The sequence below is a fragment of the Leptinotarsa decemlineata genome, unplaced genomic scaffold, assembly GCF_025532065.1.
Source record: "Leptinotarsa decemlineata unplaced genomic scaffold, Ldec_3_MD MMD2_tig00002974_RagTag_RagTag, whole genome shotgun sequence".
Classification (NCBI taxonomy): Eukaryota; Metazoa; Arthropoda; class Insecta; order Coleoptera; family Chrysomelidae; genus Leptinotarsa; species Leptinotarsa decemlineata.
The window spans coordinates 5,009,849-5,027,124 of record NW_027412578.1 but is presented as its reverse complement, the minus strand read 5'-3'; the positions used below and the strand labels follow the sequence as shown (position 1 = coordinate 5,027,124).

General features: G+C 34.0%; 1 protein-coding gene across 1 annotated transcript in view; it reads right to left on the bottom strand.

Annotated features, from left to right (window-relative positions):
* The window catches only part of jar (Myosin heavy chain 95F jaguar), a 74,869-nt gene that overhangs the window by 360 nt on the left and 57,233 nt on the right, over positions 1-17,276 (bottom strand). Inside the window, 11 exon segments of the mRNA XM_074177328.1 lie at positions 1,538-1,968; positions 6,501-6,539; positions 7,851-8,026; positions 8,088-8,363; positions 8,418-8,659; positions 11,605-11,812; positions 15,388-15,612; positions 15,672-15,863; positions 15,926-16,014; positions 16,017-16,148; positions 16,207-16,371. Coding sequence (XP_074033429.1) covers positions 1,538-1,968; positions 6,501-6,539; positions 7,851-8,026; positions 8,088-8,363; positions 8,418-8,659; positions 11,605-11,812; positions 15,388-15,612; positions 15,672-15,863; positions 15,926-16,014; positions 16,017-16,148; positions 16,207-16,371 — 2,175 coding nt within the window.

Genomic DNA, 17,276 nt, shown 5'->3' with positions numbered 1-17,276 from the left:
TGGGAGATGAGGAGATAGTGAATAAAAGGAAGGATGATTGAAGAAGGAGATAGCTGAAAAGAGAACATATAAAAAATAAAAGGAAGAAAGCATCAAAAAGAAAACAGAAATGATAAAAAAGGGGTGGAAGAGGAAGAAAGGGAAGAATGAGAGAAGTGAAACAGGACAATGAAAGAGGAAATCTGTATAATAGGGAGAGAGACTGAAGAGAAAGTGATGATGAGAACAATTTTGAAAGATGAAAACCGAGAAGATAGAAGTACGGAAGAAAAGAAAGTAAGAGAGGAGAAAGATGAGCAAAATAAAGTAAAATGAAGATGTGAAAGAAGAAAGAGACGTTAAGTGTGTTATACGAGAGTAACCAAAAGATAAAATCATGAGACATTTTAGTCTCAATCATGTTCACTATATCATGCTTTTTCTCTTGAATCATACCAACAACGATAAATAATCTAGATTGAATATGTATCAATAATCATGTAACAATTCATTACAATGTGTTAACCTGCATTTTCATAAAATTTAAGTTTGGTTATTTATTATTTGTAAAATCACATACAATCAACTGCTGACTCATTTTTGTTATGTTCACTCACACCTACTTCCCTGCTGGTTTCTCATCTTAACCTCCTTCTCTCTTACGTCACACACTTGTCTCTTTTTTACTCACTCCCTCTATTTCACCTAACTCTCCCACTGTGTCTAGTCCCTATCTCTATATCCCATCTCTCTCCTCCTTCGCTCTCCGTATATCTACTCATCTTTCCCACTAAATCCCATTGCCTTTTATTATCTCTCTCCCATCCCTGTTCAATCTTTCATCTTCCTTTCCCTCTTCAACTCCATTTTCTCATACCTTTCTCATCTTGTATATTGCTTATTCTATCTAATCTCTTTGTTTGTACCTCTCATCATCTGTCTCGTTCTTGTTTTTCCATCTCTCTGTCTCCTTTTCACTCGTATTTTTCACTTTGGCTCTCTTATCTCCTATTTATCTGTTTTATCTCAGTTTTTCTCTATCTTCTTCCCATTACCCTGTACCTGTAATTCTCATCTTTCATCTCTCTCACATTCACTTCTCTCTTTCCGCTCTCAGTCTTATTTGTTTTGTCTTCCTCTCATATTCGCTGTCTCACCTCTTTTCATTGTGGTTTATCTATTTCATTATTTTCAATTTCACTGTGCTCCCTCTTTGTGCATTTCTTTTATCATTCCCTTTCTTTCAACACGCCCTCTCTTTCATCATACTTTCTCAATTCTCACATCTTTTATATTTGGTGAGACTTGTTTAAAATTAAAGAAAATTTCTACTGAATGTCATTATCACATTTTGAACTTCAGAAGTGATATGTTCTAAAAAAATTAATTTTCATAAGTTGCCAAAAGTAACTTTTCTCTCGTATTTTATAATGACTATAGAGATTGTAATAATATATATCTTAAAACTCCTTGACTAATCTGAATTTGGATGACACCCAATTATCTGAATCTTTTTACAAGTGGTGGTAAAAACCCGGATCAAACAAAAAATTCTTACCGGCTACCAACAAAATTGGAGGCTTGTCAGGATGCAGTTCCATCTGTCTTGCCACATACTGCCCATCGAAATGTGCGTACCACCAACCCCTCCTATTTGGATCGCCCCCTGGTCGCTGAAACGGAATACGAAAATAGCGTTGGCTGTTGTTATCCAGCACGGTCTTTTGCGTCATCTTAGTAGTCCTAGATGCCGATTCCATGACGGATCTGGGAGCGCGTTCGTTTTCGTCCATCACGGTACGCTTGCGGTTCTTCGCCTTCCAAGCGTGGTAAACCTTGAGGCGACGATGGAACTCGTGACGGCAGGCTTCCAAAAGCTCGATGTCGCATGACGTATTGATCGTATCTCGCAGCTCAGAGTATTTCCATTTTGAAAGGTCGTATTTGCTCGAAGCTAGTGCTGCCTGCTGATTTTTCATCGCTTCTGATCTGTATTGCATCAAATTTAATAATAAGGTTTGAAAATTCTGTGAATTCTTTGTTTTTTTAAAAATGTAATAGCAAAAACAGGAAATATCATCTGATGAAAATCATGTTTTCACTACTGGAAGAGTAATGTGATTCTGACCGGCGCACAATTATTTCTCAATTTTATATCATGAAATAGCTAGCAGCTATTTTTATTGTCTCTCAATTGACGCAATAGAGGTCTGGAAAGCCCAAAAGATAAGATATATCTTTGAAAGTTGAGGAATCAAAAAGTTTAAAAGCAATGAAGTTTGAACTAGGATCAGATGAAGACTGAATATAATTCAATTTGTTTTTTGCGCTTATTCATATCAAAGAATGAATTTAAATCTATATCAGAGATCAGTATCACACATAATAATACATGTATACTCAAATATGATACCACGAGAAAATTATGATTCATCAGTAACGAAAAAACCTTTTTTTAAATATTGCAGATACAGTGCATTTCTTCAAGGTACCCCCCTTTTATTTTTTAAACGGGTAAACTCAAAAATTGAAATTTGGGATAATGAAATTAACGCAAAAATACTTTATTTTGAAGTGAAATTGACAGATGAAACTTTCAAGATAGCGACTGGGCGCCATCTGGAAAAAAAATTAAATGGAAAAGGAGGTCTTGTGACACACCATTTTGAAGCTCCTGACGAATACTACACAACCCTGGAATATGAAGTCAATATCTTCACCCACGACAAAATGGCGGAACATTTAATAATTTCCTTAAGACAAACACATTAATATCAATATTTCTAGAAATATTCCTTTTTATCTGCCATATAGCAATTCCAAAAACCCGATAAGGTTTGTTAAGTAAGTTTTTTATACAAAAACGACAAAAAATGTCAGTACTACAATGAACATAATTGTTACAATATTCTCATTTAGTTTTCGGTTTTACTAGCAGAAAGATACCACGTCAACAATCTCTAAAATGGTCAATTCTCGCTGTGGAAGAAAAAATTGAAGCGATTTTTATTTACGGTACAACGCGTAACTTTCACGAGACCGGAAGAATTTTCAATGAACGTTTTCCGAATCGTCCTATCTGTAGAAAACATTTGAGGGAAATTGTATCCAAATTCACAACTACCAGTAGTGTACCTACATAACAAAAAGCCCTCATGTCATCCGTCCATTCCGGAAGAACAGCAAGTGCAAATAATTGGTGAGATGGTAGTAAATCCTGAACAGTCTACTTATTCCATCGTGAATGTTTGTGAGGTGTCTTCTTCTACTGTGCTGATACTTTTAAAGAGGAATAGGTATCATCCATACAAAATTGAAATGGTACACCAATTAACTGAAGATGACCCTGATCGGAAAACAGAAACCATTCCAAGGCATCCTACCTATCTCCACATTATTTGTTTTAGTGACGAATGTAAATTTTTTTAAACGGCAATGTTCACAGGCAAAATTGCCGTTATTGGAGTGACACCAACCCTCACGTTTTCCGGGAAACACATACCCAATTAACGTTTCGGCAGGAATATTGGGAAACCATATTGTAGGGCCTCTATTTATTGATCAAAATTTTTAACAGGGGAACTATATTTGAATATGCTGGAAACTACTGTTGACCCTCTCATCACTGAAATCGTCGAAGCGAATCATAATAAATTCGATATGGATATTGTATTCCAACATGATGGAGCACCACCACATTACTCCAGACAAGTAAGACACCATTTAGATACTGATGAAAAGAGAAATGAAAATTTCTATGTTCTTAACCACTTCTATTTGTAACTAACGTTACTGCAGTTTGGTCCTATATGGACATTTTCAAGCTTGTTCAAGTTTGAAAATGTCCATATAGGATGAAACTGCAGTAACGTTAGTTACAAATAGAAGTGGTAAAACACATAGAAATTTTCATTTCTCTTTTCATCATGATCTCCTACCACGTAGTAACGGCTACATCCATCAATTCATTTGGATACTACTTTTCCCGGTCGTTGGATTGGCCGTCGAGGTCCTACAGAATGGCCAGCCCGCTCACCAGATTTGACATCTTTGGACTTTTTTTATGGAGCTATTTGAAGCAAAAGATGTATGAAACTGAACCTGCTTTCAATATTGGATATACGGCAGAGAATAATAAATATTTGTAGAGATATATTGACGTTACTGTGTTCGAAAATGTTCGGCGTGAAATATCGGATAGACTGTTCATATGTCAACAAGTTCAAGGTAACCATTTCGAGCATCTTCTGAACTAACCTCAACCTTATTACCTCATATTATGTAGTTGAATGGCAATTATTGAAAGTTCCGCCATTTTGTAATAGTTGAAGATATTGACTTCATATTCTAGGGTTGTGAAGTATTCGTCAGGAGCTTCAAAATGATGTGTCACAAGACCCCCCTTTCCATTTAATTTTCTTCCCAGATGGCGCCCAGTAAGTAATTAATCATGCATTAATTTCATTATCCCAAATTTCAATTTTTTGAGTTGACCCGTTCAAAAAATCAAAGGGGAGGGGGGCATTAAAAGAAATGCACTGTATGTACGGAGGCCGATAAGGATACACTCTGAGGCTGCTAAATTAATTCCAGAAAAATATCACCAGCAATCTTAATCATCTGGAAAATCACAGAAGGTTGGGGACTTTTCTCTATCATATGGATACTTTCACAAGTCTTAGCCCACTTATTATTTTAGTAGGATCATTACAGTTCATTTAATCAGTTAGAATAAAAGGATATACTACCACTGTCTTCTATCACATGATCAAGAGGTCACTGCATGTCACATAATGAGCAGGTTTTTTTGGAATTGTAGTATTCGAAAACACGATTTTCATCTGATTAATTCTTGCTAGAAGTGGTTAATACTAGTTTACAACAAAGAAAGTTCAATAAATTAAAAATGAATTACTCAAACAGTAGAATATTAGGTTGATACTGATACCAAACGATACATTATAGAGATAATGTACTCATGTATGAAATTTCTACGAAATAGTTCACATGGCTATATGAGATAAATGAGATTCCCCACGGCAGTCTGTAGCTCTGAATGTAATGGAATTAGATGAAACAAGAGCCTAAAAACAAACAACACCAAACAGCACAGTTTCAACTTGCCATCAGTGGTGCTAGGCTTAACCACGAATACATTGTTATACTCAGTCAAGCTTAGTAGTCAATGCTGAGTAAAAGTAAGCATGGACATATTTATCTATGAAGATGCCTTGGATAAAACAGGTTTGAGTTCTCTGCAAACCAAATAGATGCCATCTTCATAGGGGAAGGTGCCTAACAGTATTCAAAAACGTTTGAGAAGTTACTGGATATTGTTATAGGCCTATATTTTTCCAAGTTTCCGGGGCATTTTTTTATATACAGGTATAACTTTCCCAATTTTGAGATCAGAAGGAAATTAACCAAAAATGTTAAAGGCTCAATCACAATGCCAATTATTCTTCTCAAAATGAATACGGGAACTTCATCAGGCCCTGAAGATGATTTATTTTTGAGCTTGTTCCAATACACGTTTTTCTCAAAAGCACAATAGTCCCATCACCAATGATACAACTGATGCGTACCATTTATAACTGGTACACCATTAATGAGACCTATTACGGTCAAAACGGCGCGGTTTGGTGTTGAATCGCCATTTTTTATTTATGAGATATGATTTTTTCCCATAAATGCTGCATATCACAATTTTATGAAATACAGAAATTCAATAAGATGAAAATAAATTCAAGCAACCTAGGATAGCTCAGAAATTCAAGAACTAATTGTTGAGAGTTGAATTTGAAAAAAAAAAGGCATGTTTCGACACATAAAGAGTATGATAGAAGCCAAGAAGTCTCAAACTGTTAGAAAATATAAGAACAAGAATTCAAGTTAGCAAAAAATCAAACAAAATTATAATAATCATATTAAACACATTGAATCAATATTATCTCAAGTTTAGCAAAATATGTATCTGAAACATTCGTTGTTCAATATTTCACACCAGAAGTAACTCCTGGAAGGAACATCTAACGACCTTGAATTTCTCATCAATTTTTTTCCACCTGAGTCACTTTTGGTATTAGTTACGAGAGAAGAGAAGTATAAATGAAAAGATAGAAAATATTTCAAAACACATTTTACTTTACTGAATGCAAATCTCTCGAAGGGTAAAGTGACTTGTCTGGAAATGTAATTGGCCATATGTTAAATATGTGATGAATTTTTTAACACGTGACACTTTTGGTATGAGTTTTTGGTATGAATTCTATTACATATACTATTCAGCTCAAATGTTACGATTCATGAAGGGGTGACTTCTACAATACTGAAAGGGTTATAAGATAGATAGTCAACTTTTCATAGCACCAAGTAGTATGACAATGATACACCCAGCATTATCATTTAATGTTGATGATATTGTTAGCATAGCCCCTGGTGTTAGTTACAAATCAATCTAACAATACTAGATCTAACAACCAAATTAGTACCAACTCTACCAATCGAATAATGTCAAATACCTGTTCAATTTGAAGGGCTTTTCCACTTCTACTCCACCACTGCATCATGAAAATAAGAACAACTCTATAAATAAATAACCTATTCATTACCTTCTAGGGATAATTTTTACCAATAATTGTTTTTCCAATGTTTAACAAAGTATGAGAGAACCATAGATATGTAATAATGAACTAGAGTTTGATTTAATTTTTTATGGAAATGAAAGATTTTATTATAAACATTTTTCGCAAACCTCACAATAACACAGAAATCAATAAAAACACAGTAGTACTTGCTTTATATAAAATATAAAGGAGTCAGAAACCACATATTAATCCATACCACACAGAATATGGATTTTGGTGAATTACTGCCTGTTCAGTTACATTGGTTCACAACTGAATGCGAGGACGAAAATAATGTCTCGAAATCCCAGCAACAACAAACTGACAAGTCTCCGCAATGACTGACCGACAAGTCTCAGCAAAGACTGACCGACAAGTCTCAGCAACGACTGACCAACAAGTCTCAGCAACAACTGACTGACAAGTCTCAGCAACAACTGACTGACAAGTCTCAGCAACGACTCACGGTCATACATTATACAACCGCAGTCAATTTGAAAACTCATAAATGGAATAATTCAAGTGCTTACACCAAAATTACCCCAGAAACTCCAAAACATGTTTTTTATTTCAGCCCATCTTTTCTATACTCTTACTTTTATATTTATAAATGACTTTGTCAATAAGATAATATCTTCAGTCAATACAGTTTATTTTTGATTGATTGAATTATTTAAACAACATTTTCCGATATCCGCTGCATATAATTTTAAAAATTATGTAGTATTGAAAGAAGGAATCTGTCTTTCAAAAGAGGTATCACTCAACCCCTGAATCCATCCCACCCGAGAGGATGGAATTAACAAAGTTGAAAATAAACGAAGAAGTTTTTCTCTCCAGAATAAAAAACGACAGGACCGATTGATATTCTTTTTTTAAACGACAACTTTTTTCGTTTTCAATTCACTTCATATAATTAACGAGGCAATTTTCATAGTCGCAACAGTAGCCCATTCAACTATCTAGAATTATATATTTTTTTTGTTTATGACCCTGTTCAACGATATTGTACTTATTTCACCTCTCCACATTTGTCCTACTAGAAAGTTTTTCATGATTGAAATTTTGCAATTAATTTGTAATAAAATCTGTCCATCTCCATTTTTGTCATTTTGTACTGGAAAGAAATGAACTGTAATATAGTAAGTTGAGGTCAACCACACGGTAAATTTCATTCCAGAAAATTGTTTAAGATTTTTCGAAATATCTGAATGAAAATATTATAAATATTTCAAGTGAACCTACTTGCGAACAACTGGTGGGCTTTCCTCAATCTGATCGTTGCTCTCATTAGCCAGACGAAGAGCCAGCTCTCGATCTTGTTTTTCCTGTTCAAGATGCTGCTGATAAACACGTTCTTCTTGTTCCTCTTTCTCATGTTGCTTCTGCAGATCTAGGGCTAATTTCCTGTCTGCCTCTTCCTACGAAACATGAAACAAATTGATGTAAAGAACATTAAAAGTCGAATTTTGAAATAATAACCTGTTTCAAACGTTCTTCCTCTTCTCGTTTCCTCCTTGCTTCCATTTCGGCTTTTAGTCTTCTATTTTCCTCTTCCTCTTTCAACCTACGCTCTTCCTCTTCTTTGAGTTTTCGCTGTCTTTCCATTTCTTCTTGTATCTTCCTCAACCTCTCTTGTTCTTCAGCGATCTTCTGATCTTGAAGTTTTTTCTGTAGAGCTGCCATTTGCAAATTCACTTTCTCTAGTAACTTTACATAAAGGTTTCCAACTGAAGCTTTGTCTAATTTATCATCACTCTAAAAAATATATTTATTAGTCCTAGATAATGTTTTACGGACAACTAACTATACCTTAATCTTATCAACAGCAGCAGCAAATTGTGTTTTCAAATTATTGATTTCATTGGCGACACTATCTTTGTCTTTCTTCAGCTGTTTGGAACTCTGTTCTATTTTCTTCAAATTTCCGTCCAAATTTCTGATATTTCTCAAAGTCTGAATTCGGATACCATGCCGCTTCCTAACTAGATATCCTCTAACGACCTTTTGCATTTTGATGAGGTTTTGTCTCCTCCAAGCAATTTGATTTTTCACTATAATAAGATATTATCTTTTGTTAAAGGCATTGAGTGTGTTATGAAATAACATATTTGATTTGATATATATTAGGTTATTTAAAAAGTTTTGTTCATTTTAATGTCATGTGTTTCTGTAGCTCCATATCTCAATGAATATTTATTCTACTATATCGTGATTTACACTGTGAAATTTGGTGACAGATTTGCAATACTCTTGGTCGTGTTAGGAATTGCTCGTTTAAAGGTAAGACCTCGTTAATCCTTAGCACATAGATGCATCAAAAATATTCCAAAAGCGATGATAACATATGCATGTTGGACATAAGACAGCAAAAAAATCCATAACGTACTCATAAGCAAATGTGCGGTTAGAAATACTTTCATGAACTCAAATGGTTCCTTTTTTCTAGGTAAATATGATCCAAAATTAATGAATATTAATAGTCAAAAAATTTCAGTACAATAATTATTTGGGATACATTTTGAAATATCTAAGTACCATAATGCTCAAGTAATTCAGACACAGAGAAGAGCAACTATCAACTAGTGCAGTGTTTCTCAACTTGTGGTTCGCGGACCCCTGGGGGTCCGCAGGTATATGTATTGAGGTCCGCTGAGCTGAGAGATAAGATCAGATGTTTTTTTTTTTTTATTAATTCTGTAAGCCTCGCCAGTAAACATGTTGATCACTTCAATAACTTTGAATGACTCACAATGATGGCATATTTGGCTCATATCTTCAGAAGAAGCACTGAAATGCATTTCATTAGTTCGGACTTCCATTGTCTAAAATAATATACCTGATGAGTGTTCAGTTTGGTCTATAATTTAACCATGAATCGACATACGAATGAACAACACTTGCAAATTATTGAATTTTATTATCAAAATTCATGCTCGGTGAAGAAAGTGCATCGTGCACTTCTTCCAATTTATGGGCAGTTTCGTCGGCCGACTGAGGGAGCTATTCGGAAGCTTGTGACTAAATTTCGAACCCAGTTTACATTATTGGACATTAAACCACCAACACGCATACGTAAAGTGAGGACCAAAGAAAATATTGCGGCTGTATCCGCCAGTGTTCGTGTTGACCGTGAAATGTCGATTCGCCACCGTTCGCAGCAATTGGGCCTCTTTTACTCCCCTACGTGGAAAATTTTGCGGAATGATTTGGGTGTAAAACCGTATAAGATACAGCTGGTGCAAGAATTGAAGCCACACGACCTCCCACAACGTCTAACATTTGGTGAATGGGCGCTGGCAAAGTTGAATGAAGATCAACATTTTTATCGAAAAATTGTGTTCAGCGACGAGGCTCATTTCTGGTTGAAATGAGCCTCGTCGCCCCAAGCATTGCAAGAGCTACCAATGCATCCCGAAAAAGTCACTGTTTGGTGTGGATTATGGGTCGGTGGCATCATCGGGCCTGGCCGGAACGTTACTGTGAATGGCAAGCGCTACCGTGTGATGATTAACGACTTTTTGTTGTCCAAAATGAAAGAATTGGACATACCTGACATGTGGTTTCAACAAGACGGTGCCACATGCCACACGGCACGCGAAACAATGGCCGAATTAAGAGCCGCCTTCGGTGAACAGTTTATCTCTCGTTTGGGGCCCGTCAATTGGCCGCCTAGATCGTGTGATTCAACTCTTTTGGATAATAATCCAATCCAATCCAAGGAATATCTTGTGGTGTCATGTTGAGACTCATGTCTACAGGGATAAACCAGCAACGACTGACGCTCTTGAAGCCAATATTGAAGCATTTATACGTGAATCTGTATCTGTAGAGTAGGGAGGGTGAGTGTAAGCCCACGCACTTAGGCCACATGTGACCCATTGTACATCCTCCCAAGGAGTTGTCCTCCTAGGTCGTCGTCCATCCTATCCTTTCCAGGAAGGTGGACAGGTCGCTGGGAGACATCTCCTTTATATCGGCAGGTGTAGGCCAAGACTCGCCGAACACACACTCTGATTTGAAATCCTTGAAAGACTCAATAAAATTATAAAGATTAGCTAAAAAAATAACAATTATATTACGAAATTACAATGAAATAAAATACAAGCAACAATTGAAAATTGAACAATTTACAAAAAATGAAAATTAAAATATTTCAAGTCAAGTTAGGTACTCCACTTCACTAGTAAAGTAACATGACTTGATATATTTTGATTTTTAATTTTCATTTCTTGTTAATTGTTCAATTTTCAATTATTGCTTGTATTTCATTTCATTGTAATTTCAGTTTTTTGCTTAATATAATTGTTATTTTTTTTTAGCTAACCTTTTAATTTTATTGATTCTTTCAGGGATTTCAAATAATTTCATATCATATTAGACAATGGAAGTCCGAACTAATGAAATGCACCATGAAACATTGTCAACCACCTTCAAACAAAAGCACTGAGATATTCTCTGCTTTCCTCATCCACATAAATCTGTGAAGAAGCATTCTCTGCTCTTGTATATATCAAAAATGAATACAGCAACAGATCACGATTGGAATCCGATTTTAGCTGCCTGAAATTTATTCCTGTATTTTTATTAAGGGGGGGTTATTGAAATTATGCTTGATTTTCTAGTGGTCCGTGGGCTGAAAAAGGTTAAGAAACGTTAAACTAGTATAAAAGATGATAGGCTTTTTCTCCATAAGATTGCAGAGCTGTACTTTACCTCAATACAAATGGTGATATTTGAGCTCCATGATATTTAGGCCTACAAGAACTTCACTAAATCTGGATAAAAATAAAATACCGAGGAAGAAAGTCTGGGAGCTGAGCTGTACATTCTTATTCGGTGTGGCATTTGACATAAGCCGGTGAACTCAAACAAAACAGAAAAAATAGAAGCTCCTCAGCATTGGGCATAACCAAACAAACACAAAAATCAAAGGCGACACCCAATAACTTTCAACTTTAAATACCTAACTGAACAACATAATAAAGCCTCCATTTACTTTTTATCACAGTTAAAGCACAGAACTGTGCTTTGATCCATCTTGATGAAACCAGCCACCGCTTTATATTGGTTACAATGGACTGCAGGTTTTCTGGATCCGACTTCATTATTTTATCGAATTCTGCAAACTTTCCTGGTCTAAAGAATACTTTCGTCACTCCAAATTTGAAGTCTCTCTCTCTAAGTTTCAAACTATGCAGCATCGCCTAAAGAAAGTAATTTTTGGTTAATGTGGCATATCTAGTTGTTCATGTTGAACTCAAAGATATGAAAATCAAAATCAGTTATTCACATTAATAACTTGTGGAGTTTTGTACTAATGTGGAACATATAAATAAATATAACCTTAGAATGTTAACTATTTTTTTAAAGGTTCTTATTAAGAAAATATCAGTATACATTTTTATTTGATTTGTTTAAATGTTAACAACAGGTATTTACAAGAAGTTTTCAGTATTACCTGTACCATCTCTGTACTTTCAGTCTTTAGTTTTACCAGATAGCATAACGTAATTTTTCAACTGAGTATGCCTAGACATGACATCACATTTTATAAACAAAAAATACATTATGCTTATATCAAAGCATACATGTGGACATTAAACACATAAAAAAATTATAAATTCCAAGAAGGCAGTTTCTGAATGAAAAATATTACAATTATAATGGGTGGTGATTATTATTATCATGCAAACATTTTTATTGTACTTATTTGTATTAGATTTATTAATGAGATAATCGTTATATACTTTATTCTCTGTGAGATGTGACAATCTTCTTTCTTTATTAAGTATATAATAAGTATAAAGCATATGAAATTAATACCATAATAATTCATAAAATAATAAAAAAATATATGAAATAAATTAAAAATTCAGTAAATATAATCGTTAAGCTCAAATGGTTAAATATATTGAGTATATTGATAACAATATGCTTGAATCAACCAAACTGTGAATTAATTTAAAAATAAATTATGGCATCACTGATTTCTCAAACATTTTGGATAGAATCCATACCAAATTCGTTGAAGAGATTTTGTTCTTAGGAGTATTCGCCTCACTGTATTACTTGATAAGAGTAATGTTTCTATTAACATTCTTTGAATTTTTTTTAATAGTAAACACTAATCTGATGGAATCTAGATATTTACATCAGTGAAATATTTTCACACCTTATATCTTTCATATCTTTTTCTTAATTAATTTGAAATATCATTTTTCAATTATCAATGAATGATCAAAATAATTGAAAGTTTCAAATTATAAATTTCTCTTTTTGGGAAACAACATTTAAGGATTTCCACTTTCCCAGTAATTATAGATACAAAGAGTGGGGAACTTCCAAAAGGAATCACACGTTAAAAGGTAAGACCTCGTTAGTCCTTAGCTCGCACAAGTTTATCAAATTCTGAGAGTTGTCGTTCGTATGGGGGCGACAGCTGATTAACGGAAAAACAGATTTTAAACAGATTTAAACACAAAAGTAGAGGACGGAGAAGGTTTCCAAGTACTAATTTAAAGAAAATATCGTTCCCAACAAACTACTGTCAATTACTAACATTGACCAACATGGAAATCTCTTTTTCTTATTTAGTTTTTACAGCAAATATTCGTGATAAAATCACTTGTTCCTAATTAAAAGTATTTTTTTCATATAGATTTGTTTCTTTTGGTTTGCACTACAAAGAAAGAACTGAGTATGATCTACACATCTTTCTAAAAAGTTTTGATATTTTTCCGTTTTTAGAAGTCCACAACTTTTTATACAGGGCTATTCAAATTCGTTTCTGTACATGGGGATCTCGTAAACGATAAGAGATAGAGTGTCGGTTAAATTGTGACAAAGTTGCGTATTTTAGAGACCTATTCAATGATGTAAAAAAATCGAATATAGCTCTTTTGGTTCTGGAGATATACAGGAAAAACCAAAAAATCCCAAATTATTTTTTGCCTATATCTTCTTTATTCGCAGATATATTGAAAATCTGTCCACATGTTGCTATTGGCACTTGATGTGGGCTATCAGAATATGTCATGGAATATTTTATACAGGGTGTCATCTGGCTTGGGTCACACCCATCTTTGAATTTTTAAATACGGACCTGTATTTTTTGTTGAAGTTTATGTATCGCAGACATTCACTTCATACTGAGAAATTAAATTCAATTTTATATTTTAGGATGTTTCGGTAATATTTGATTATAATTGTGTGAATTATTCCCTTTTAAATTACTGCCCTGGAAATTGGTTGGCCTGGTTGAATAAAAACAAAATAGCAACTTTAACGTCTCCCTATTCATATTTTTCCCATTGCTCCTTGCTTTTTCTACAATGAACTTCGAATAAGAAAACCTTTTATGATTATTTGAAACATATCTGTAACAAAAATATATTATATGTGTTTTGATGAGCAGAAAAAGAAATTATGGCAATAATAACATCCGAAACGAACACTATAATTGTAATGAAAATTGAAATGAAGTAATTTATACACACACAAAAATCAATGGCGCAATAAATGTTCGAATTGGAGTCCTTCCATTTCGAAACAAATAATGGGTCAATAAGATGGCCTGCACGATCACCAGATCTTACTATTTTGGACTATCTCCTATGGGGGACAGTGAAACATACGATTTACGCTGGCAGAGAGATAGAAAATGTGGAAGATTCGAGATTGAGGATTTTGAATGATTTCGCAACAATGCATCAAATTAGTGTATTAACGGCAATAAATAGTATGAAAAAACCGAGTTCAAAAATGGCTCGAAATGGAAGAGCTCCAATTCGAACATTTATTGCGCAATTAATTTTTTTGTGTATATGAATTACTTTATTTCAATTTTCATTACAATTATAGTGTTCGTTTCGGATGTTATTATTGCTCTCATTTTTTTTTCTGCTCATCAAAACACATATATTTTTGTTATAGATATGTTTCAGATAATCATAAAAGGTTTTCTTATTCGAAGTTCATTGTAGAAAAAGCTCGGAGCAATGGAAAAAATATGAATAGGTACCTAAGACTGAAAAAAAAACTCTAGAAAAACTCTACGGTACATAGGGAGACGTACCATGCCAACCAATTTCCAGGGCCGTAATTTGAAAGGGAATAATTCACACAATTATAATCAAATATTACCGAAACATAAAAAAAATATAAAATTTAATTTAATTTCTCAGTATGAAGTGAATGTCGGCGATACAAAAACTACAACAAAAAATATAGGTCCGTATTTAAAAATTCAAAGATGGGGGTGGCCCAAGTCAGATGACACCCTGTATAAAAGATTCAATGACATATTCTGTCCACATTTTGCCATTGGCATCAAGTGCCAATGGCAAAATGTGGACAGATTTTCAATATGTCTGCGAATAAAGAAGATATAGGCAAAAAAAGTATTTGAGATTTTTTGGTTTTTCCTGTATATCTCCAGAACCAAAAGAGCTATATTCGATTTTTTTACATCATTGAATAGGTCTCTAAAATACTCAACTTTGCCACAATTTAACCGACACTCTATCTCTTATCGTTTATGTACAGAAAACGAATGTACAGAAACGAATTTGAATAGCCCTGTATATAAATGGAGAAGGAAGCCAAAAAAGTGTTTTCTTAAAAATTCCCTATTATATCAACAGTTAATAGTTAGTCATCTCAGGAGATTATGTGGGTATCTTGGCAATTGTTTAGTGTACTTATAATAAACCATCAAAGTTTCATTCAACAGAACCTGAATTATTTTCATGTTCATTGAACTGTATTTAAACTTCCTTACCTCGCAAAACATTCTAGGGCCCAACATCTTCAACTCTTTTGGAAGATACTCTTTGTACATGGAATGCAATTCAGCAAAAGAAGTTCTGCTCGGATAACCATATTCCATAAGCTCCAACACATTTGTCATACCGGAACATTTCAGTTGCATCAAACTCAAATTACCATCGAACTGCTGGTCCACCATTTTATTGTTAGGCTTGATGCAACGTATAAAGTTTGTACCCTACAATGAAAATTTATTTTGTGTGAAAGCTGTTTTACTTTTCTGAAAATGTTACTCACGTTACTTCTCAGTTTCTCCATCAGTTCCCCCAACTGAATTTTGAATTTGTTACTGACACTTGTAAAACCAAGTTTGCCCTTCAATGTATTAGACGTGGAAAACAAATTTTGAATGAACTTGATTTTACTCTCTTGAATGATTCCTTCCAGAGATGCATGAAGTGCATCGTTATTTTTGTCGATGAAATATTTCTGAAAATAACAAAAGACTTGTAAAAACAAATGATTTCCTGAAAAGGTACATCCACACTAACCGTTTGGTAACAAACAGCTCCAGCAAAATGTCTGATCAAAAATCCTTCACTCTCCCTGAGGCTCCTATGTGCCTTCAACTTGGAAGAACGGGTAAACCTAGCCTATATTCCTTGGACCAAATCTTGTGAACTTCTTCAGTGAAATGAGCTGGGGATGGTTTGGGGAGTTTAGACTCTTCATCGAGTAGAGTTAAAATGCCCTTATTTTTGGTTTCAATGAGATCTGTAAGGAAGAAGTCATTGATATTTTGCTTTCCTCATGAGAAAAAACCTCGACTTACCGATGCAGTCTTGATTATCAACAAATTTGATTTCTGGTATATTCAGGCCTTCCTTTTGGTACAGTTCTTGTTCGGATTTGAGAATTCTATCGTTAAAAAATTGTTGGAGTTTTTCATTGCAGTAATTGATGCAGAACTGTTCGAAACTATTAACGGTGAAGAATTCTGAAAAAACGTTTTCGCCACTAAGTACAGATGGTAAATAAATCTTGTTTCGAGTCATTTTACTATAATTGCCTTGAACATCTTGTAGACATTTTATTTCAAAAGCAGACTTTATTATAAGGAAGTATTCGAAAAAAAACTTAAAGGAGTCTTATGTGATTACTTATATGTAGTCTGAACCCAAATTAATTTCTCGCAATTTTCGATATACTGAAGAACTTTGCAACAGAAAAATTTAAAATTCTCATTGACAGAGCCATATTGAAAAAATATAAAAGGAACAAATATAATAGGTACATCAGACAAAGGTAATCACCCTAGGACAACTTTTATAAAAAACTTTAGAACTGGTAATTAATCACATTTGAAATATATCATGAAAAATCAGTAAAACGATGGCTATTTTTGGGTGACGTTTTCATTGTTTCTTTTATTATTTTCACTGGTGGATGCTTTAATATTTTACAATCATTGTATATCAGAGAATCTTTGTGACAAGATTAGATTTTCAGAAACTACACCTGACGATTCTCCACAAACTTTTTTGAAAAATATATCACATGTTTCACTAAATCATTAGCTTCTTCAAGCAAATCACTTGAAAAAGCTAATGTTTTAACGAAACATGTTGTGATATATATTTTTCAAATAAAGTTTGTGGAGATCAAATCATCAGGTGTAGTTTTTGAAATTACTATGGATCTTCATCAAGTAACGGCCGAATCAATCAGAAAAAAAAGACAAGATTAGATAGAGGCTGGAATTGCTAATAAAATATTTTTCTATATGAACAGAGCTACTGGTGTCAGTGTCAGGATTTTATATTTAACGAATAATGGTCGACACAAATTTCTTTTTTTTTGCTTTGTTATCCACTGTTTTGTTTTCAACAAGCGAAGCGAAAT